The sequence below is a fragment of the Cyprinodon tularosa genome, unplaced genomic scaffold, assembly GCF_016077235.1.
Source record: "Cyprinodon tularosa strain WSP-4 unplaced genomic scaffold, ASM1607723v1 ctg275, whole genome shotgun sequence".
Lineage (NCBI taxonomy): Eukaryota > Metazoa > Chordata > Actinopteri > Cyprinodontiformes > Cyprinodontidae > Cyprinodon > Cyprinodon tularosa.
This window is the reverse complement of record NW_024038980.1, coordinates 670,089-692,705: the sequence shown is the minus strand read 5'-3', so window position 1 is coordinate 692,705 and position 22,617 is coordinate 670,089. Positions and strand designations below refer to the sequence as shown.

The 22,617-nt window shown below is 36.2% G+C and overlaps 1 protein-coding gene across 1 annotated transcript; it reads left to right on the top strand.

Annotated features, from left to right (window-relative positions):
• Positions 1-1,248: 1,248 nt before the first annotated feature.
• On the top strand, positions 1,249-21,291 carry si:dkey-98f17.5 (uncharacterized protein LOC569123 homolog). The gene is made up of 12 exons (XM_038290066.1): positions 1,249-1,441; positions 4,880-4,991; positions 7,502-7,595; positions 8,006-8,060; positions 13,627-13,767; positions 13,849-14,009; positions 14,097-14,195; positions 14,657-14,802; positions 14,936-15,107; positions 15,197-15,309; positions 17,176-17,263; positions 19,288-21,291. Exons 1-12 carry the CDS (start codon positions 1,330-1,332, stop codon positions 19,339-19,341), a joined length of 1,347 nt encoding a protein of 448 aa, XP_038145994.1. The 5' UTR covers positions 1,249-1,329; the 3' UTR covers positions 19,342-21,291.
• The last annotated feature ends 1,326 nt before the right edge of the window (positions 21,292-22,617 follow it).

Here is a 22,617-nt window from a genome sequence, read left to right as displayed (position 1 = left end):
ATGCAGAGAGTTCTTCAAAACACCCTGAAGGTTTGCATGAGGGCAGCAATGGGTGATAAAGTTATTCTCCAACAAACAATGGTGTTTTGTGGTAAGAAAGTCGATGAAGGCAATAAAATGATACAAAGACTATATTGTGAATAATAGAAAGACCCATGACACATTGCATGCAGCTGAAGGGAATAAGAGCTTCTTTTAAAAGAATAATAAGTGTGTCACCACTAAATAAAGAAAATTATGTTTTATGAAAAAAAGTTCTATATTAATTTCTCATTTTTAGCACCAATTAAGCACATTTAGTAAGAAAAATGAATATGTTGAAGCATAATCTTAAGACATTGTTGTGCTTTTATAAATGTGTCAGACAGATTTAAGTAGCATACTGAAAAACAGCGAAATCGGGCTTTTAAAAAAAGATGTAAATAATTAACTCTAAAACTTTTCTATATTATAGCACAACAGATGATAAATATCATTTTCACAAACTGATAAGTAATTTAATAGTTTGGTAAGCTGTTAGAAGGTTTTGTGGATCTTATTTTAAAAAAGCCTACTTGAAATGTATATACATTTCACCTGTGCAAGCTGCAAAATCCACCTGCCAAGCAAAACCAGAAGGCAAACATTTGATTGACGCTTCCTTATGAAAAAGATACCACTTAACCAGTTATTACATTTAATTCTAACCATAAATGGATGCAGTTGAGAATACTGTCACCCAAAAGTATCTGTTTAAGTTTGCATTAAAAATAACATTAAGTTGTTGCTGTTATTTTGATGTTTGCAATACGTATTGTAAAACCACACAAACCCAAAGCTGTTGCTATGGTGTTCTATTTATGGGGCTGATATCCTAAAAGAAAATTCACCCTTATTTTTCTTCATTGAAGAGATATTTTATACACCAGACAGTAATTGTTGTCCAATTTTACAGTCAAAATGATCCTTACATTCTCCTCTGTAATTTGCAACAATGAGAAAGTGAAAGCAAAAAGATCTTTAAATTGAACTGGCAATTTTAGATCGACAAGTCTAGAGCAGCAAAATATGCAACGCGTCATAATGTTGGTTATTGACTTTTGATAAGTAATTGGTTTAGTGAAAAGTGAGATCTAAAATGAAGCATTTCAATAATATTAACAAAAGTAACATTATTGATTGATTGATTTGTGACTCATGTTTTTGAAGTTACAGCGTTTGACCACAGGAGGGAGCTTTACTTTTTTAACCCAGCACCTTGAGCTTGTGTGTGCAACCCTGAAACCTTTCCCCCTCCTCCTCTGGAAACTGCAAGGAGATCCACCCTCGGTGAGCGTTCTCGGTTTGATCATGTCGGGCAGAAAGCCCCGGTCTGTGGCGAACCCCCTGGAGTCTGCGATCACCACTCCGAGTGAGAGGATCCTGAAGGAATGCCACAGCCTGTATGTGGACAGCGAGAACGGTAAATGCTCCACAGCCAGCCCGGATTACAGCAGCATTAAAACACAAACAGGCAGACTGTGTGTTGTTGTTGCTCTCTGTTGTGCAGCAGTATGTTTCTGGGCTGATCTATGGTGTAAAAGTGAAAAGTGCTGATGTAGTTCTGCAGCACCTGTTGTCAGAGTAGAAAAAAAAAAAACATGACACTTGAACCATAGGAGCTGATCTGCAGCTCATCCAGGCAGCGCCACCTTCTGTTCACTGCCAGTCATTGCAAGCCATTGAGCTTAAAGTCTGTAAGTTCTACTTTACACATTAGAAAGTGTGTCTAATCCAGAAAACTGTCATCACATTGGGATTTTCTACCCGATGCCCCAGAGAGCAGCACTTTAATAGAAATAAAGCAGGTAAAGGTCTTCTAATGTGCCATTTGTCTATTTTTATTTTTTTATTGATTCAGCACAACTTGGATGTCAGATCATTATGATCCAACCTTTGGATGCTATATAAGAAAAAAAAGGAAATGATGCAAAATTTGAGACACACCCATCAGTCCTCCTCACATGCTTATAATTGCATGGGTACTGGGAGATGATGTCTATCTCCAGCAGTTAGTGGGTGGAAGACAAGATGCAGTTAATCACTTTTGACATGCTAATGTTAAACTGCAGGAGATGCCCAGCAGACATATGGCATACGTAGTGTGGCTGCTGAGACGAGTAGTGCCATGCTTCAGGGTGAACATCATTGGCTGACCTCAGGTCATCAGGAATGCTGGTTTGCAGCAGGGATGCTCCAATAAGATTTTTATCTTAATGTTTTAATTTTTTTATGTCATAAACTCCTCTCTACCAAATATATATAGTGAGGAAAAAAAGAAGAAGAAAGAAATATATACCAGATGCTCAGAGAAAAGCTGGAGAAGATCTGGAAGGTCAAGGCATCAGTGGTGCCCGTGGTCATTGGGGCACTCGGGGCAGTGACCCCCAAACTTGAGCAGTAGCAGATCCCTTGAAATACATCAGCAAAGATTCTGTGCAGAACCCTCAAGCTCCTCCTCAAGAGGACCCGAGCTTGAAGAAAAAAAGGGAGACCACCCGCCGTGGGTGAGGAAGGTTTTTTTATTATAGAAATTTGTGTCAGCAAAGGAAGTCATAAAAACAGTTAAATGAGTAAACAGTACAAATTCTATTCTGAAAACAAAAACATAATTAAAAAGGTCCATCCAGACTGAACACGGGTCTGCAGTGGTTTCCATGAGCACTGCTGGGAGTTCACCATTCTGCATTTCAGATGCAGGTTTTGCACCCTGGGCTGCATCATCAAGTTGAATGAGCTTCAGCTGCTTGAAGCTAACACCCCACCCATGTGGCAAAAAAAAAAACTCAGTAAATTAATTGAATGGTTAGTGTTTCATTAGTGCAGGTTTTTGCTGTTAAAATGATCATTTGTTAAAAAAAAAACATAAATATCGTCTTTGCTACATTTGGGTTTGAATTGACTGTATTTTTATAAAACGTCTGACAGACGACCATATATGGGTAAACCTTTCTGCTGATAAAAAGATTTTCAACCCAAATAAAATATTGAAATAGCCTGAATATACAGTGAGGAAAATAAGCATTTAAACACCCTGCTATTTTGCAAGTCAACCCACTTAGAAATAATGAAGGGTCTGAAATTGTCCTCGTAAGTGCATGTCCACTGTGACATAGACATAACCTAAGAAAACAAATCTAGAAATCACAATGTATGATTTATTATCCCAAATTAGATGCACCTGTTTGAGGTTGTTAGCTGCATAGACACACCTGTCAACTCCATACAATGAGTAACAATCCAGCTACTAACATGACCAAGACCAAAGAGCTGTCCAAAGACACCAGAGACAAAATTGTAAACCTCCACAAGGCTGGAAGAGGATACAGGGAAATTGCCAAGCAGCCTGGTGAAAAAAGGTCCACTGTTGGAGCAATCATTAGAAAATAGAAGAAGCTATGAGTCATTCTCCCTTGGACTGGGGCTCCATGCAAGATCTCACCTTGTGGAGTCTCAATGATCCTAAGAAATGTGAGAAATCAGCCCAGAACTACATGGGAGGAGCTGGTCAATGATCTGAGAAGAGCTAGGACCACTGTTTCCCTGGTTACTGTTGGTAATATACATCATGGTTTCAAATCATGCATGGCATGGAGGGTTCCCCTGCTTAATCCAGCACATGTCAAGGCCCATCTTAAGTTTGCCAATGACCATATGGATGATCCAGAGGATTCATGGGAGAAAGTCATGTGGGCAAATAATTCCACTAACCATTCTTGGAGGAAGGAGAATGATGAGTACCATTCCAAGAACACCATGCCCACTGGGAAGCATGGGGGGTGGTAGCATCATTTTTTTATTTTTTATTTTGCACACGGCACAGGGCGACTGCACTGTATTAAGGAGAGGATGACCGGGGCCATGAAGATCTGTGTGGAGGAGTGGGCCAAAATCCCTCCTCCAGTGTGTGAAACCTGGTGAAAACTACAGGAAACGTTTGACCCCTGATATTGCAAACAAAGGCTACTGTATAAAACATTAACATTGATTTTCTCAGGTGTTGAAATACTTGCTGCTGTATCATGCAAATAAATAGTTAACAAATCATATATTGTCACGTACGGATTTTTTTTAGATTATGTCTCTCACAGTGGACATGCACCTACGATGAGAATTTCAGACCCTCCATGATTTCTAAGTGGGAGAACTTGCAAAATAGCATATTTTCCTAATTTTATCTGTCCCTATTGATGGGTTTCAATTACGCCAGAGTTTTCTAATGATAGTGGCTGTTGGTGAAACAAAACTTTTTTTTTTTTTTTCACCTTTTGCAGAGCTGCTATAGGTGTCTGAGTTGATCTGGAAGCCTTTTGCCTGCGAGTATCCACAAAATCCATCTTGAATATAAAGCTTTAATTGTTTGCTAGGTTGGACCCATTTAACACTGACACGCTTGATGTCGCATCTGCAGAAACAGCTCGGGAACCTCTGGCCAGTAGTAAATTCAGGAACATAGTCTGCTTATCAAACAATGTTTTAGTCCTAAAGGGGCAAATAAGGCTATTTTAAAGAAAATTTTCAGTAAGTTTCAATCAAACAAATGTCAATCAATCCGGCTACATCGTTGCTGGTTTGTGCTGTAAAAAATTTATATTTTTTTTGTTTTAAAGTTTTTAAAGTTTAAAAAGGTCAACCTTTCCCTTGATTCTTCAATATGTTGGTAATTTACTGTAGATTGTTTGGTGTAGAATAAGGTAGCATTTTCTACATTTTATGGCCACTTTTGTAAGAAAAAAAAACATGCACCTCATTTAAAATAACATGGACCCTATCACAGAGACACACTCTTATCTAAAGTGCCTATAATTGAATATAGTTTAACCCTTAATGTGGTTCAAATAAAGTATTTCCATCTGTTCAGGTCTGGTGAAAATTGCCAGCAGCCTCGGTGTCCGGCTCCTGCCTCCAAGGAAGAAAATCATCGTGATGATCATGGGGAACCACTCAGCAGGGAAGAGCTCATTCATTAACTGGTAAAACATATCTTTTATATAAATATCATTCATTTAATAGAAAATCTTCTGGTTTTCAAACTCTGTTTAATGTGTGGAGACAGTTGAAAGGTATGTGAATATTACCTATGGGTAGCTCATATAAAGGTACCTAGTGTATACATTCTAGATTATTATTATTATTTTATTTCTAACATAGTTTTGCTAAGATTTGATGCTAAATAGTTTACGATATGAATTTGTTCATTTTTACATATAAAATATCGCCAAGTCAAATCCACATCATTATAGACCTCTTGCTTGTTAATCATTGATTTTGTGTCTTTGTTATGAATGTTAGTATATGGAGAGATTTATACAACCAGATGCCCTAATATGATTATTTATTAAAGCTGTTTTAAACAAGTGATGCTTTTAAAGCTGTTCTCTCATCTGCACCAACAGGAGCACGGCTTCTAGAGCAGGATTCTTTGTCACATCCTGGTGATAAAACGATCCCTGCAGTGATAAAGAACTGAGTCTGAAATTGCTTAAATAGATTCAGTGGAAAATAATCAGCTGTGAGCACAGCTCTAAGCAGCGTATTAACCTGCTTAACTAATGAATGGGTGATTTCAAAAGAAAGGGAAGGGGGATAAAGAGCCTGTCGGCGTTGTGCGCCGTGTGTTGGAACTATTTTTGTGTTTTATATTTCATGGATTTAATACTAAATGAATTTAGGATGATTAAATATGCAGCTGCTGTGCTGTCCGACATGAGACTGCATGGTTCTGTCCACTGAGTCGAAGTCAAAATCAGAACATGGTTTTGGGAAGGATTGGGCAACATTAGAAAAACAAAACATCTAATTAGTGTTTTATGACGTTTAAGCTAAGGTTTGAAAATGATCTGCCCTAAGGAACAAATAAAAGAATTTCTTATATTATTAATTTTTAATAATTCTGGGTATTTTATTGAGTTATTTATGTGTAATTACTGTGGCTGTGAATTGGCAAGATGCATGCGTCCCGATACTTGGTAATTATCATGACTGGAGAACCTCACAAGAACCCATTGCTGCTCTGCTGAGACTGGTGCAGAGCAGCTGATTTGTTGCGTTGCCAAATTTGCAGCTGGAGGTTTAAAGTCCATGGTTGATTCACATTAGGGCTCGTCAAAAGGTCCCGCAGCGCATTTTGAGCAGCGTGTTATGAGCATTTAAGCATTTGAGCCATGTCACTTGCTTTACAAGCAGCCAACACTTGTTTGGGGGAGTCTGAACATTTGCAGAGCGATGCGCCACCACTACACATCAGACAGAGGCACCTCTATGTGATGTTGGAGTCCTTGTATACATGCTGTGGGTCAGCAGGTGGTCAAACTAAACACATTGGAAGTGTCCGCACACGGCGCTGAGCTGCCCGACCACGGTGTTCTTCAGCTTTATTTAAACCCAAGCCACTCTTTCAGTGTCATTCGCCATTGTAGATGATGAGGCAAATAGAAGAAGGTAGCTCCACCCAATCCGTGTCACACCTTTTAGGCGATCAATCTGCATCCGGTGTGAACGCATAAAAGAAAGACAATTAAATGATGTTTGCCTATAAATATTTTTTTAGATTTAAGATCTATTCAGCCATATTTTTTTATCAATACCGATATCATCAAATGAAATATTGTCATATTTGGCTGAATAATTTTCCCCCACACCCCTAAAAATTACCAGGGCTGCAGAATACATCGGAACCAGCAATGTTGAATTTAAACTTATTAGTTTCGGGCCCGGGCTGCTCTGTGGCGCAGTGTGTAGCACTGCTGCCTTGCAGCAAGAAGGTTATGGTTTCGATTCCCAGCCCGGGGTCTTTCTGCATGGAGTTTGCATGTTCTCCCTGAGCATGCGTGGGTTCTCTCCGGGTACTCCGGCTTCCTCCCACAGTCCAAAAAATATGACTGTTAGGTTAATTGGCTTCTCTAAATTGTCAGGTGTGAGTGTGTGCATGAATGGTTTTTTGTCCTGTTTGTCTCTGTGTTGCCCTGCGATAGACTGGCGATGTACCCCGCCTCTCGCCCATAGACAGCTGGAGATAGGAACCAGCACCCCTCACGACCCAACTTGGGATTAAGCGTGTAAAGAAAATTCTTCTTCTATGTTGTTGCTGTTTTTGTTTTAGGAGGAACATGTGGCGATCAGTCAGGTGATATTTATTTAGTCATGTCACAGAATTGTGGCTTTTTAACTATTGTCTGTTATGGCTAAATTAATATTGGATATCAACATAGAGCCCAGATATGCATATCGTTGCACCCCTAATAATACGGCTTCCCCTGAATTTCTACATCAACAAATTTTCTCTTTAAGGACACTCCCTGGAATTTTTTAACAGTTAGCTGTGTAGCATACCAGTAGAACAAGGTTTCCCTAGCCCTCTTTTCTTGAAGACCATAGGACGTCATGTCTGATAAAAGTCAAACCTAACCTTTCTGTGTGCATGAAACAGTTGAAAGCAATTAATATTTTTGTACTAAATGCTGTCTGGGTTCTATTACTGTAGGTACGTTGAAGAACACATCCAGAAAACCGGCGTTGCCATTGAAACTCAGGGCTTCACCTTCATCACAAGCGGTCGCAAGAGAGAGTCCCTGACGGTAAGATTGATACGCATGGAGAACAGAAGCTCTTGGTTTTCAGGATTTATTGAGTTGATGAATCCCTCAAAACATGATCAACTTTAAACAATTTACTCTATGTCCTTTTTTTTTAATGCTAAGTTCCTTATTATGCATTAGGATTCAGTGATGGCCTCTGTTGTAGCCCTGAGTCATCCTTGCAGCAGCCAAACAAGTCCTGGGGCTGCTTGCCTCCCTTGCTTTAATTCCCTTTGGTCCAAGTGATGAGTATGAATAAAATATTTACGGTGCAGGACTGCAGAGCAGCCCAAGACAGGATATTCAGCTGCAGCACGCAAGCTGCTGTAATCCCAAGATTCAAACTAAGACTCTGTTTTGGAGATTTTTCAAGGCTCTCTGTCTGACGTTGCATTTTTAACTCTTCACAGGGTAACGCTACTTTACATCTCTACCCTCACTTCCGACCTCTGCTTGAGTTCAAAGGTAAGTTTGACCTTTTTCTTATTGCAAACCCCTTATTGATCGTTTAATTTATTTAAAAGGTGTTTATTGCTGCTATGAAAAAAGAAAATTGCTTGTTGTGTTTCCTTCCATTTAATTGATCAATTATGTTTATAAGTTTTCTATTATGCATATTGGGTGTACGTCTGGATTTCATGCAGCTCCACGTGTTTTTATGTTAAACTGTGTCTGGGAATAGCACATTGATTAACTTTAAGTTTCTCATTAAGTGGTGAGGTTTTGCTTCAGCATTTTAGCCTGCTGTCTCATTTGCATGTTAAACAGAAGTTAATTAAAAATCTTTTTTTGTGGCTTATGCACTCCTAGATTTTTTTTGTGTGTTTTTGTTGATTGCATTTGCTTTTTTAATCATGCTGCAATGACAATTAAAGGAGGAGTGGAACAATTATTTCCACTGACACAACAAGAAACATTGTTAATGGAAGGGATTTACTTTTTGATTTAATATAAAATTTTTGTGTCAGTAAGTAATTTTTTTCATACCAATAATAGATCCTTTACCCCTGCTGGAACCCTGAGAATCAGATAAAACTACAGCTCCTTTCTCTCTCCTTGGATATTGGCTGTTTTTTTTTTATTTTCTCCACTTTTGTCATTTTTGTCTTTGCACCTGATACTGCTACACATTAGCAATATGGAAGATGTTAAAAGACCAAAATAAATCAGCTGTTGATTATTATTGAAGTCACACAGATAATTTAAAGAGCAAAACCTTTTAATTAGTGTGCATCATGGGCGTAGGTTTGCATAGGGACCATAGGGACATGTCCCTACCAAAATTTTGAACCAACCTAAATGTCCCTACCAATAATTGGATGTGAGCAACATGTTTATAATTTACAGCAGTAGTTGTTGCAGCAGTGGCTTCTTTTTCTCTCACAGCTCCTCTGCCTGGTCTCTCCTGTCCCTTTCATGTAGCAGCGCATGGAACTGTGCTGCGCTGTTTAACTCAACTCTCATTGGTTGGTCTGCCTTAAGTTCCGCCTTCTCTCTCTCTGATTGGCTGTTTTCTAGTCAGCCTGTGCTTGGAGCACAACATTGAAAATTTATTCACACTAGAATGCTGCGGTTACTACAATTAATATTAGGCTACAAAACTAGTCCCAATAAAAAAAATGAATATCATGTACACTAAAAAACAAATACCTTTTTTTTTTCTTTTATAAAACGAAATATTCTGAGTCAGCCAGGAGTTCTGAAGACTGCTGGAAAAATGGGCAAATAAAGGCTGTAAGCATCAACATTTCTGATTCTTAGCCACAGCCACCTAAAAAAGAAAATGTGAGGGTTTCTTTTTTACCGATATTTAGTTAATATTACTGTTTTCATTTTTTTGTTTTTATTTTTACAATTTTGATATAATAACTGATCTAAGTGGGTTGCTCTGTGGGGAAAGGCACATTTTACATTTATATTACTGTATGTTTTAAAGTCTCTATTCTCCAGTTAATGATGAATCACTTACTAAATTAGTTGACAGTTTTTGAAATAATTAATTAATATGATTCATTTTTTTCAGTCCCAGATGAAATACATGAAATGGGCTACACAGAGTAACTACAGCCCAGATGTTCAACTTTTATAGTGAAGTTAATATTTTAATGAATGTATTATTTTGCTTGATACAGAGAGAGAATAGTAGGTACAAATATTAGAGTGGGGTTTAACTCTGCACAATTCTATATCTTCAAAAGAAAATACTGTATTTACCTTCTCTCTTAGTCGTTCAAATGAAACCATTTTCAAAGTGGAAAACAGTCCTAATTCCACATTCATCAGAGCCGGTGATACTTCAAACATTGATAAACAGCATCTAATGAGTGTAGAGCTTATAACATTGTTATTAATGGAGCAAAATGTTTTTCTCTTTTAACAATGAATTCCTCTTATCAGTACGGATGCTCACATTGAGCATAAAAAAGGGCATGCATATTGCATAGCACCAATGACACCAGGCCAATAGTGTCCCTACCAAAGTTCAAATCAAACCTACGCCCTTGGTGTGCATGTATTCAGGGGAATAAACATGTTTTGTTGACAAATGATTTATTTTCAACAAAATCACAGCTTTCCTGCAGGATTTGGGTCTGAGTGCTGAGATGAACATGAAAGAAGTTTCAACCCATTGTCCTTCTGAAACATACAGCAGGGAGCCTTTTTCCATTTTCTGACCGATGTCACCAGATATTTCTTTAAAACCTCACAGATATCTTTGTCCCATTGAGTCTGCCTTTACATTGAAATAAGAGGTATGAGGTGTTTTACCACATAGTTATAAATAATTTCACCAATAGAGGGTTGCTTGTTGTTAGAAAGCTCTCAGTCTCATCTGACCAATTTAATGTAAAAACTATTATAAATAGTCAGGAACCTCTTGATCTTCCATTTTCTCTTAACTTTCTGCATGAATGTGGATTCAGGCTTGTTGAGCCCTGATGAGCTTAAAGTAAAGTGTTTTTTAGATAAAAAAAACAAAAAAAAAAGTTTCTTTGAATTAATTTGATAGAGGCAATGAATAAATGTGTTTAAATTTGTGTGAAACTCTGCTGTTGGAGTAAAAGGATGTTTTAGTTATGAGAAACCAATACATGCTTCAGGTTCTGTCTTTTAAAATGTGAATACCGTATATTGTTTTTATTGAAAGAACAAAAATAGTTTCTTTGTCACAACTGCCCATAACAAAGTGGCAGAAAAATCAGATTTAACAGTTGTTTCATTTGACACACAATGGGTCATTCATTGGGTTTAAAAGCCTTTTATGCCTTATAATTGATGCATTAGATTCAAGTGGCTAAAAAAAAAAAAAAAGGAAAAACTCCTCTATTAAAAATGTGGGGAAAAGAGCATAAGTCTGAATAATAGACCATGTTTTGCACTTAAATCTATTTTTTGGGGGGGAAGTTAGGCTTTTGATGCCAAAATACAAGAACAAAGCGATGACTCCAGATTTTTATTTATTTTTTGCCAAACATTCTTAATTTGTCTTGTTGGGTTAGAAATCACAGCTGTTTCCCGTTCCCTGTTTGGATCTTATATATTTCATCATTTATATAGCAGTGAGGACGTGTGCATCAGTGGAGTCACTGGAGAGAAACTGGGTGTGCCTCCTGACTGAGCAGTGGTGCTGCTGCTGATAGGGGTGCGGGTGCAGCGTGTGTGTTTATAGAGAGTGTGCAGAACGAAAGGGTTCACTGGGTGCGGACTCATGGTATGGCGTATGAGTCACACGCCCTGTCGACAGCAGTGCAGCGTAGTCAGGAGGGGCGTCTGAGAAATGTCACAGTCATTAGAGACGTTGGAGCTCAGTGTTGGAGCAGCAACAGCTCTGCTCAGGCCACAGTCGCTCCACTGCTGCGGGAATACAAGCTGGATTTTTATTCTCTGAACTTCTTCGCTGCCGCTGGAAGCACATCAGGCTTTTATTTAGCTTTCCTAGGGACTGAGGATGACTCAGCAGAAGATCATCACATATCCTTATGTGGAAAGAGATGCTGATTGTTCTTTGGATTCATATTTAGTATTATTATAAATGTTTGAACCTGAAATGTTCATGTCTTTATGCTCTCAACCTGTTGTTTCGACTTTTATGCAGTGATCTACTCTGGAAATACCTCTTTATTAGGAACAGCGATTTCTTTTTTTTCTCTGCTCATTACATTTTTAAACAGAATGCATTCAGTCTAGTTAAACTATAATCTAGTATTTTCTGATTTTCCCATTTTTCTCATGCTGTGAGTTGTTTGCACTTTTAATAAAAGAGAACAGATCACATTACTGATCACTACTTTATTTTTGAATCAAACTGCTATCAATCCCCTTTTAAGGATTTTTTCCTTTCTGGTTTCAAGCAGACCATGCAAACATTTGTAATCCAGACTGACTTTAATGCATCAGCATTTTAACCCATGTGGATTTCATTTATAATCATGCATATAAATAATTTTCTATTGCACAGATTAGACCTCTAAGGTTTGAGTTCCGAGTCTGTTGTGTTGATATTTTGTTAATACAGGAATGTGAATGTGACAGCAGTAGCAGTAGGGGTCCTGCTGGCTGCAACACAAGGGTGGGAGTTGTTTAAAAAGAGGCTGTAATATTTACACCCCCCCTCTGATGGTGGTTAATTTTGTTCTTAGAGAGTTAAAGAGAATTCATACATCTCTTATTGTCATTGGCATGTTTTTGAAATATTCAGTCTGGAAATTAGACAGGTTTTGTTTTTAAATCAGAGATGGTGAAGCTTTTTTAAATATAGTGTTTTTCCTGACACTTTGCTGTCCAAGTTTTAACCATTTAACCTGGTCGAAACTAAATTTGTCAAAGACAGATCTATTTTCCTAGTATCAGCCATTTATTTTTATTTTCTTATTTAGATTTTTTTTATTTAATTCATTGTGTTTAAACATAAAAACAGAGATTCCAAAATCTTTAATGAAAAGGCAATACATTTACAGAGAAAAATTGCTAAAACATAATCAACAAAAGAAAAAGCATATATGTATAACAAAATCAAAAGATAATGAAATAAAATATGTCCTCCAAAACTAAAAAATATGTTGTACTTTAGGTTTATTTTCTGTATATTCCTAAGATATTACATTAAACATGAATATTTGCAATGAATTGTAACTTTCATATTAACTGACCATATCAGCATCTGATTCTAACTTTGTTTTTTTAAGATCTCCATCCCTTTTAACTTGTAGTTGCTATCTCTTTTTTTAAATCTTTTTTTATTATAATATAGTAGCATGGTAGCAGCATCATGCTGTGGGTCCAGTGCTTGTGAAACAGTGAACAATAGCCTTTAAAATCCTTTAAATTTCCTTCTGACTAGGAACTTGGATACAGCAGTTTGTTCCAGCAGGAAAATTATCCCAAAAAAAATCTCAGCTAATTTTAGAGGGAATAACATTAAGGTTCTGGTTTCAATTATGAGCCAATTAAAGGTTTGTAGATTATGCTTTGAGGCCATAAAGAGGATTTATAAGGACCAAATATTTGTGTCTAAAAATGTTCCAACCTGATAAAGACAGGTTCATATGAATCAATAAAAGCCCCAAATTAAATGTAATATTAATGCAGATGATGAGTTTATATAAACATGATTGTCCCTGGATGTTTGTTAGAAATCCTGTTGTGTGTGTGGGTCTGTGAGGATGGGACATTGTGGTAACCTCGCAGGGCGTTGCCTCACAGTCGTTCTTCACTGGCTAGCTTTACGTGCCACGAGCCAAACTAAAGCTGCCAGTTGAAGAGCTGTTGTGTGTAACAGTGACAACAGAGCTGTCCATAAAGGGGACATGGAGACATCAGAGACTATAAAACTGATCTATGAGCCAAAGTAAAGTGATTCTAGGAGAGAAAGTTTGTGACTTTGCAAACCTGCAAGGACAAAGAAATGGGTTTTCATCTGGTTTCCAAGTATTGACCTCACTGTTTAATTCAGATACAACAGAAAGCAGCAGTGACTCCGCTCTGTTGGTGCATCTTGATCCAAAATCAGACTTTTTTTTTTTTTTCCCAGGCGTGCTGGACTACCTGTCTGCTGAGATTTCCACCTCAAAGCAGAAGAAGTTCAGCCTGGTGACATTTGTAGACACTCCTGGTTTGGTGGATGGGGACATGATCTATCCATTTGATGTCAACAGTGCCATCAGCTGGTTGGGTAAGGATTTAAGAATTCAGTTTTTTCCACATTATCAGATGACCTTCAGAGACTCTAATGCATTTGTATGTTACACTACAGGAGAACAGGCGGACCTGGTATTCGTCTTCTTTGACCCGATGGGTCAGGCGCTGTGCAAACGGACGCTCAACATTGTGGAGAAGCTGAGCGAGAAGTGTGGGGACAAGCTGCTGTTTTATCTCAGCAAAGCAGATGAAGCTGGAAAAGAGACGGACAGGCAGGCAGGTCTTCATTTTTGATAGTTATTTTTATGATACATTTGAGGAACAGTACTAATAATGTTTGATATTTTCTCTTTTGTTTTATAGAGAGTAATGATGCAGATTGTTCAGGAGCTGTGCCGGCGTCCAGGCCTCAACAAATGTGGCTTTGAGATGCCAACTATATACATCCCCAACCCACAAAAGGTAAAATTCAGTCTAGCATTTTGCAGATTTTTATTTATTTTTTCCATTCCTTTCTTGAGTCTCATTTCCTAGAGAGAGAACTGTTACAAACATTAACAGCAATAAAATCACAACATTCTGGTGTCAGTATGAATTCTTAAAGAATAACACCATTCCGTCTGGACATGCTTACATCTAAGTATTCAATGATTTTACCATACTGTGGTTTCTAAAGTGCAACTCAAAATTCCTCTGTACTGTTCCTGCTGTTTCTAGTCCTATTAACTGCAGAATAACTGGAAAAAGCAGATGAAATATTTGTTTCATAAGCACATAAAAGCTACTAATACATTTATTGATCTATGGATCTTCTATCATTAATGGATCAGAATATTATGAGTGAAAGAAAACCTCTGAAGAAAAAGTAAAATACATTTTCACACCTCAGTCTACTCCTTTTTTTGTATCTTTGTTTGTTTTAGCCGAGCAGGTGTGTGAACCAGATTGACAGCGTTTGTCAAACGATTGAGAAGACTATCAACCAGGCTGTCCAGAAGACTTTGGATCAACTTGAGAAGGACTCTGACCTCATTTGTTCAACCATCACCAACAAGCTAGAGCAGGACAGGTTAGATTCTGGGTTCTTTTCTTTCAAATAATTTAATGGTTACTTTAATAGAAACACATTTGTATGAAATGGATGCAAAGTCAGAATATTAAGTTGCAATAAATGTTGTAAATCTTTTTTCCTATTTACACAGGGCCAATGTTGTTTCTAACAGAAGTGTTCGTCTTCACTCGCTTCTTTATGGGGCTTTAGGTATTTTCCTGCCCTTCCTCTTTATTCTTAGTTTCATTGTAAGCAGCTTCTCCAAGGAGCAGCTGCAGGAGCTGCTGGGCGAAGGTCCGACTCAGACCATTATGGTCTTCGCCGTGAGTCCAGCAAACCTTTAATGACCTTTAAACATAATAACTGATTAAAAAAAACATAATAAAACCTCATTTGTTCCTGTCTCCCACAGGGGGTAGTGATGTATTTATGGGAGTGGATACCGGAGGACAAACAAGTAGTTTTTGTGATCTCTTTTGGGGCCTTTTGCTACTTCCTGCTATTCCTAGCTAAATATTTTACAGGGTAAGTGTGTAAAAACATCCATTTTCCATTTTCAATAATAAACTTATGATGTAAACATCAGTACATGAGTTATTATTATTATTGCGTTCAGCCCAATTAGATTCAAGTAAAACACATTTGTTTTATTAAACTCTTTTTAGAATCAAATCATTTATTTTAACTATTATAATTATTGGTAAATTAGATTGTCAAATAAGTTATAGAATGAAAGTAATGCTGCTATGTTTTTTTTATGAGGAAACACTAGAGATTTATATAAACCATTGAAAATATAAAAATGCTAAATCTTTCAAATTTATTTTAACTGAATCCAAATAAATGACAATAGAACTACAGTTTAGAATATAAACTTCAATATTGTTAAATCCTAATTAAGCTTAGATTAAAGGATCAATAAGGAAACAAATTAATTAATTACTTATTGTAAAAAAAAATTAATGCATTACATGCATACAATATGTATGCATGTAATGAATAAGTTTCAGCATAAAAGGAGCCCTATGGACCCTAATGCACAGTCTGCTGCCCTCAGATCCTCATGAAGGTTGTCCTAAAAGAGAAAAAATTGTGTTTAAGTTAAGCATGTATCCTTTATTTAGCCTGGAAAATAATATTAAGGTTAAAACTTCTTTTTCAAGAGAAACCTGGCCAAGACATAAAACATACCACACATAATCCAGCAGCTCCACTAAATATATTCAAAGGTTGTGCTTCTCAGAGGACCTTTAGAAATAAAAAATAAGTCCTTTAATAACCACGTTGAACTAAGAAAAGAAACGTTTTATTTGATTATGTTTTTTATTTTCTTACTTCAACTTCTTAACATTTATGAATTACATTTGTTGCATTTATTGCTGAAGAAAGAGTGTTACTTTTCAACAAAATAAAAAGTAAAAGATCCAGACGTCGACAAATGAAAATGGCAAGATTCTTTCTACCTCATCTCATTTAACTTATTTTTATTCGAGGTAAAATCAATTTGACTAGATTATCTTTCATTATTGATTTTAGGTTTTACAGTCCTTGAACGTCTTTAATTTTAGTTGATGAAACTTGCATAATTTTTTTTAAAGCATCTAAACATTTTATTTAAAGAGGAGAAACACTATTTTAACACAGGATGCTTATCTGTTTTACTTTGGAAAAAGACTGTTGAGCATTTTCAACATCAATCAAGACAAAATAGATTCCTCAATTGCTCATTTCCATGCAGTTACTCCGTTAAGTGAGGTTATTGTTACTGTAATTATATTTAGCTGTTCTATTTTAATCTAAACCTGATGCCAAATACAGTATAAGCATTGAATCTTTAAGGAAAGATTTTTGCAGTTTTCATTTATTTTCTTGGATACTTGCATCATATTTTATTTTCTCCCTTTCTGTTTTTTGGAGTTTATATATTCTTTTATTATATGCAAATGCAGAAAATGTACTTAGCTATGCAGTGAAATGGACAAATGGTTTGTAAGGACTTTTTTTGCCTGTGTTTTTCCTTTCAATATCGAGCAGATGTCTGTATTACAAAACAAAGCTGTTCTTCATGCACCATGAGTAAAGATAGAGAAAATAAGAATACTTTGAGTGTCTTTTATAAATCTTTTAACAGATTATTACAGAAAAAAAGTAAAACTCTTTTAGGTTTTAATTTAAGCTACATTGATAACATTGGAAAATAAATTAACTTCTCATAAAAACATGAATTAATGCGTTATTTCCTAGTTTTCTAAGCAAAGTCTCACAGTATGTCTTAATGTTGTGAATAATACATAAAAATTCAAACTTTTTTACCTTAACTGGTAAAACGCTATTACATGAATAAGCACTTTTCAGCTATGATCCTAAAGGCTCTTTATGTTTCGTTCTCAGCCGAAGAAGCAAGACTCTGACAAAGAAGGAGAAGAGGAAGATGATGGAGTACAGCGATTATATCCATGATATTGTCAAAACTAAAAAGGTTAGATGGACTTCACATTCAGCTATGACAATTTTTTTTTTTTAGATTATCAGATTTAGTTATAAAATGTAACTTTAGGAAAATTGTAAACGTTTCTTAGAAATTCCTGAGAGTAACATTTTTTGTTACACTTATTTCTGAAAGCTACGTTACATAGTTCAGGGCCTTTTATTTGTTAAATCCGTATTTTATTTCGGGATCTTTTAGATTTTATGTTCTTCTATTCAAATGGGGCAAAGTTCTTCTTTGGGACGAGTCTGGTCAGAGTGCAGCATATCCCATGATTTACTGAAGAGTCAAGAAGGTGCAGCAATGGCAATAAAACAGCAGCAAAATGTCCTCTTTAGGTGAGAGTGTAGCTTTGTAAACGGGAAATATGGAAAACCTATAAATAAATAGTTTGGTTATTATCAAAACTAAGGAAGCTACCTTAAATTATTTGAAATGTATGAGACAATAGAAAATGAAATGTTGAGACAATATTTTAACATTTGCATTAGTGAAAAAACTTTGGTGAGACTGATCAGGTAGTTAATCATAACATCTAATTTCCTATCAGCAATATCAAAGTCAAACTTAATATTGTCTGGATCTTTATCTTCTGCTCTGTTTTTTTTAATTATTAATTTCTACTTAACTATAACTCTTGAGCAACTCCAGCAGTCGATTCATAGTGACAGACATGTGTCAAAGGCCACTCACCTAGCAACCCAACCATAGCTCCGCCCACTTTATTTTAGAAGACAAGCTGGTTTTACAGCTATAAGCGCTGTACAATGGCTGCTGGGAAAGAGTCTCTTTCAGGTTTGTTCCCGCACAGCTATTGCAACTCTTGGTCAAGGTCAGGTCAGGTCTCTTCAGTTTTGCTCTCAGTTTATTGAAACTTCTTTGAACCTCCACATGTCACATTACTGTGCAAGGAAAACGAAAAACCAGAATAGGATGTTTTTGTCATTTTAGGGGAGAGAAAAGATTTAAATTCCATCTTTTGGTTTTTGAATAAAGAAAAACATAAAGGCTTTGCAAAAAGAGAAGGGAAAACTTCAATTTATGAGATGGTGATATTGCAGGAAAAAAAATCATTTCAAATTGCAGTTTTTTAACTTAATGACAAGAAGAAAAATAAATAAATAATGGTAGAACTTCCGTTTTTTTTTTCTTTTGTTTTATTCTTTTCTGCTGTGGAAATCCAATAAAATTATTCCATAGAAAAGCAGATAAATGGATTAAACTTGCATTTGTTGTTATATCTTTTAGAAAATCAGGGGGCTCTTTATCATTCTTGCTACAGCATTAGCTACTCGCCACTCTGGAGTCGAAGGTTGCAGAGCTCTGGTCTAGATCAATCATGCCCCTGTTGCCTTTACAAATAGTCCAGAACGTTGCAACTCACCTTATTAAGTAAACATGAGCAAATAACTCTGATCATAAAATTCCATCACTGGCATTTCTTCTGTCACTGCTTTTATGATTCATTGCTTTTATGAATCTATTTCCAAAATATTATGTTTTAAATGGCCTTACCCGATTTCCTGAACGGTAATATATCACCAAGAGCAGTCTGGACTAGCCAGTGTCCCCTGCATTTTTTAAGATAAAGGATAAAATGTAGAGGAGATCCAACATTCCCCTAGGAGTTCAACAGTGCAGAAAACCTTACTTAAAAATAATTTAAGACCTGCTCAGATCATACAATCATGTAAAAACTCATATGTTTTATTTGACCTTTAATTGAATGAACATTAAACAGAAAATTATTTAAGTCTTTACTCGCCCAGCTTTTATTTATGACAGTGATAAAATGATAAAAATGTTCATATTTTTAATAAAAGTTAGAATTTTCAAAAAAATGTCAAATCTGATCATGCAATAAATACAAAAAAAATATTTCAGGTCTTTCTTTTTTAGGCAAACCACCTGGCCTGTACTCTGTTGTACCACCTTCTCTTAATTTCCTCTTATTTTTTTGATTGAGAAGTTTTTAATGTTGACTTTGACTTTCCCTGTGTGGTTTTACTTCACAGGCTAAGCTTTATGAGTGGTACCTGCAGCAGTGTGCAGCGGAACAGGACCTCTAACATCTCAGCGGTGCTGCCTTTTTTCTTTGTGTGCAAAAAGCCACTCCTCCTTTCATGTGGAACCTGCAATGAATCACATGTCTTTTCTACCTTCTGTCTCAGCAGGCAAAGCGAATAAGTGCCTTGTTTTTACTGTGGCACAGAACAAGCTGTGATTTTAGCCCTTGGGAAAAAAAGTCTTTTACTTATTGAGAAGAAATATTGCTGTATGTTCATGTTTTCTTATATAAATGCATCCAGTGCTTTAAAGATAAAATGTTTACAAAAAGACATTTCACCACGTTGGCTAACCAGCATATACTTAAACCATTTTGTCCCTAACAGTGTCTAACAATGTCCCAAAACCCTTACAGAACCACCCTGACTGACAAGTTATCTGAATGTGTTTTTCATGCATATAGCTATACAGCTGCAATAATCTGCACAATGATTAAGCCTGGGCATTAGAAATAAATGTGAAGGAGACACAAGCCTGCAAACACTGTCCATCATCTAGGGAAATTATTTTTATATAGTTTTATACATACCGTCGTGCGAGCTATACTGCCACCGCACTGATGTGTAGCTTCAAGCGGAGCTACAGCACTGATCTGATATTAGCTCTGTTAATGAATTCACTCTAGTTTTTGATTCATGAATTATTAGTTATTAGGGACACCAGCTGTGGTGCTTTTACTCTAAGGGGTGCTTTAACCCAGACCAGCATACCTCATTAAATGTCAGCAATTTGAAGTTACTCATTTAATTTTCTGCAGACTTGCTTTCACCCAATTATAACAGGCCAACATGGAGCTAATTGGTACAGATGATCAAATGTAAAATTATTTTTTTAAATAACTAAACGATAAAAATTATTTATATCTAAATTAAGATATATATTTTTTAGATAATTTCTGAATTAAATCAGTCATTCTGTTAATTCTGTCATGTCAGATAATTTGCAGTAAAGTTTTGCAGGAATTCAAGTGTGCTAAAGTTTCAGATTTATGGAGCCAAAGCTGGATGTTTTTCTGAAGTTCCTCAATTTATGAAATTTAAAGTACGGTAAGAGGAAAAAATCTGTTTGATCCTACTTTATACAGACGTGGAGACGTGAACACGTCAGGTCATGATTTAACAATTCTGCTTATAAGCATCTTCATTATAGAAACTTTAGTCTAATAGCATTTTTGTGAACTGCAGAAAGATAGATCAATGTTTTACAAAATCCTAATTAAACTATCCTGTCCCATGCAAACGGCCAAATGAAATAAATTACAATATCATTAAAAATGTCATTTATTTTACAGACCCAAATTACTAAATGAAACAGATAACATTAATTACAGTTTGTTAAGCCATTTATTTTTGTACATAATGATGAATTTTCCATTTGTTGCCAATGAGAACGTGATATTTCATTAGAATATCCAGAACGATCAAAAATCATGTTTGTTATAGAAATTAAAGGTTTATTATGTTTAATGCCTTTAGATATAAAAGTGGAGAAGCAGAACAAATATTTTTCTCTTGCCATTAATCATTAAAGTTATTTATTCTAGTACTGTAAATTGTTTACAAAGCATTTTCTTGATTATGTTTTATAAAAAGAGGTTAAAATAATACAGGTGATTGTGTTAAGAGCTTTGGATCGGTGCATCTTTACTCCAAAAATAATACAAAACTTCTTCTTTGGGCTGTTTGCAAGATAATTGTAAACATGTTTTAGTTTGTTTGGTGTGTTAGAATCCTCTCAGGTTTTATAATGGGATCTTTTTAACCTCTCATTTATCAGTTTAGTCAAACTTATTTCATCATCTCTGTAGCATGTTTGAAATATTTCTTATTGTGCAAAACCTGGAATTAACTGACTGTTTTTTCTAAACTGTTTGTTAATAACAATGAGTGTGTTTTGTCCAATAAATCTAAAGCAAGTTGTTGTTCTTCCTTCAAAATAAATTTTTTTACAGACTTGTACTTTACAGCCTCTTGAATATCATTGATCAACTAAGATTGAAGATTGTTAATTTTACCTCTAGGCACCAACATTTTATCTGACTGTTCCTAGTTCAGACTGATGAACTAAATCAAAGCTAGTCAGTCTTAATATTTGCTTTTTCAGAATGACTGCATATAAATGTAAGTCAAGGCAAGTACATTAAAAGCATATTTGAATTATTGAACAAGTCAACGCAAAGTGCATAAAAACAATAGAAAAAGGCACAAAGAAAAGTGGCATAGAGATAATGAATATGAATAAAGAGAATAAAAATGAATTATTTGATAATAAAACTGCGTTTTGACAAACTAACTGATAATGTTTAGGTAGCAAAATCAAAGGCCACTCTTACCCCAATCTGAAGCAGCTGGTGAAGATTCTCAGTCATCCAGGTCATAGTCATTCTAAAAAATTTAAAAAAGCAATCAACTGGACTTGGTTTCCAAGTTTGAAGATGTTTCACTTCCCATCCAGGAAGCTTTTTCCAAATCAAAATGTCAAAATTAGAGTTTAGTTCGAAGCTTTATATAGTAGCCGAAAAACTTGTTTTGTCTTAGAAAACATGCAAATTAAACCAGAAGAACGGGTCAACCCCTTAGGAATGGGGAGTCGTTTTGGGTTCTTTGTTAGCCTGCAATACCCGAAAATAACAATTTCTGATGGTTACCACTGATGCCCAGTCTGTATCACAGAGATTTAGATTTAACAACATTTATTGTGTGTACACAAAACGAAATTTCATTTTGTATATCTCTCATGACATTTCCATTTTATTAAAGTGCAGCAGTGGGCAAATGTAAACATAGTGGAAAAAAACATGCAAAAAAACGCATTGATATTGTCAGTTTGATACAGAGTCTGTGACACGATTTAGAGTTTTCTCAACAGTTCAGCTCTCTGATGGCAGTGGGGAAGAAGTTGTTTCAGAATCTGCTGGACATGCATTGAATGCTTCGAAGCCTCTTCCCAGAGGGCAGCAGGGAGAACAGTCCATGTTGGGGGTGTGAGGGGTCATTGATAATGTTTCAGGTTTGAGACACGCAGTGCTGTGATGAAATGTCTTTAATGGAGAGAAGAGGAGCCCCGATGACCTTCTCTGCAGTTCTCACTACTCTTCTCACTCTACTCTTCTCACCTTCTTCCAATCTGTGGTGCTGCAGCCTCCACACCACACAGCTGGTCAGAACGCTCTCTATGGTGCTTCTGCAGAAGGTGGTGAGGATGGGTGGGGGCAGGTGGGCTCTCCTCATCCTTCACAGGAATTACATGAGTTTTGTGCCCTTTTGACCAGTGAGGTG

Bases quoted from the DNA above. Each gene is read 5' to 3' on its own strand.
- si:dkey-98f17.5 (XM_038290066.1), top strand. From the start codon at position 1,330: ATGTCGGGCAGAAAGCCCCGGTCTGTGGCGAACCCCCTGGAGTCTGCG. The intron at 1,442-4,879 runs GTAAATGCTCCA...CCATCTGTTCAG, and splicing joins GTATGTGGACAGCGAGAACG to GTCTGGTGAAAATTGCCAGC. The intron at 13,768-13,848 runs GTAAGGATTTAA...GTTACACTACAG, and splicing joins CAGTGCCATCAGCTGGTTGG to GAGAACAGGCGGACCTGGTA.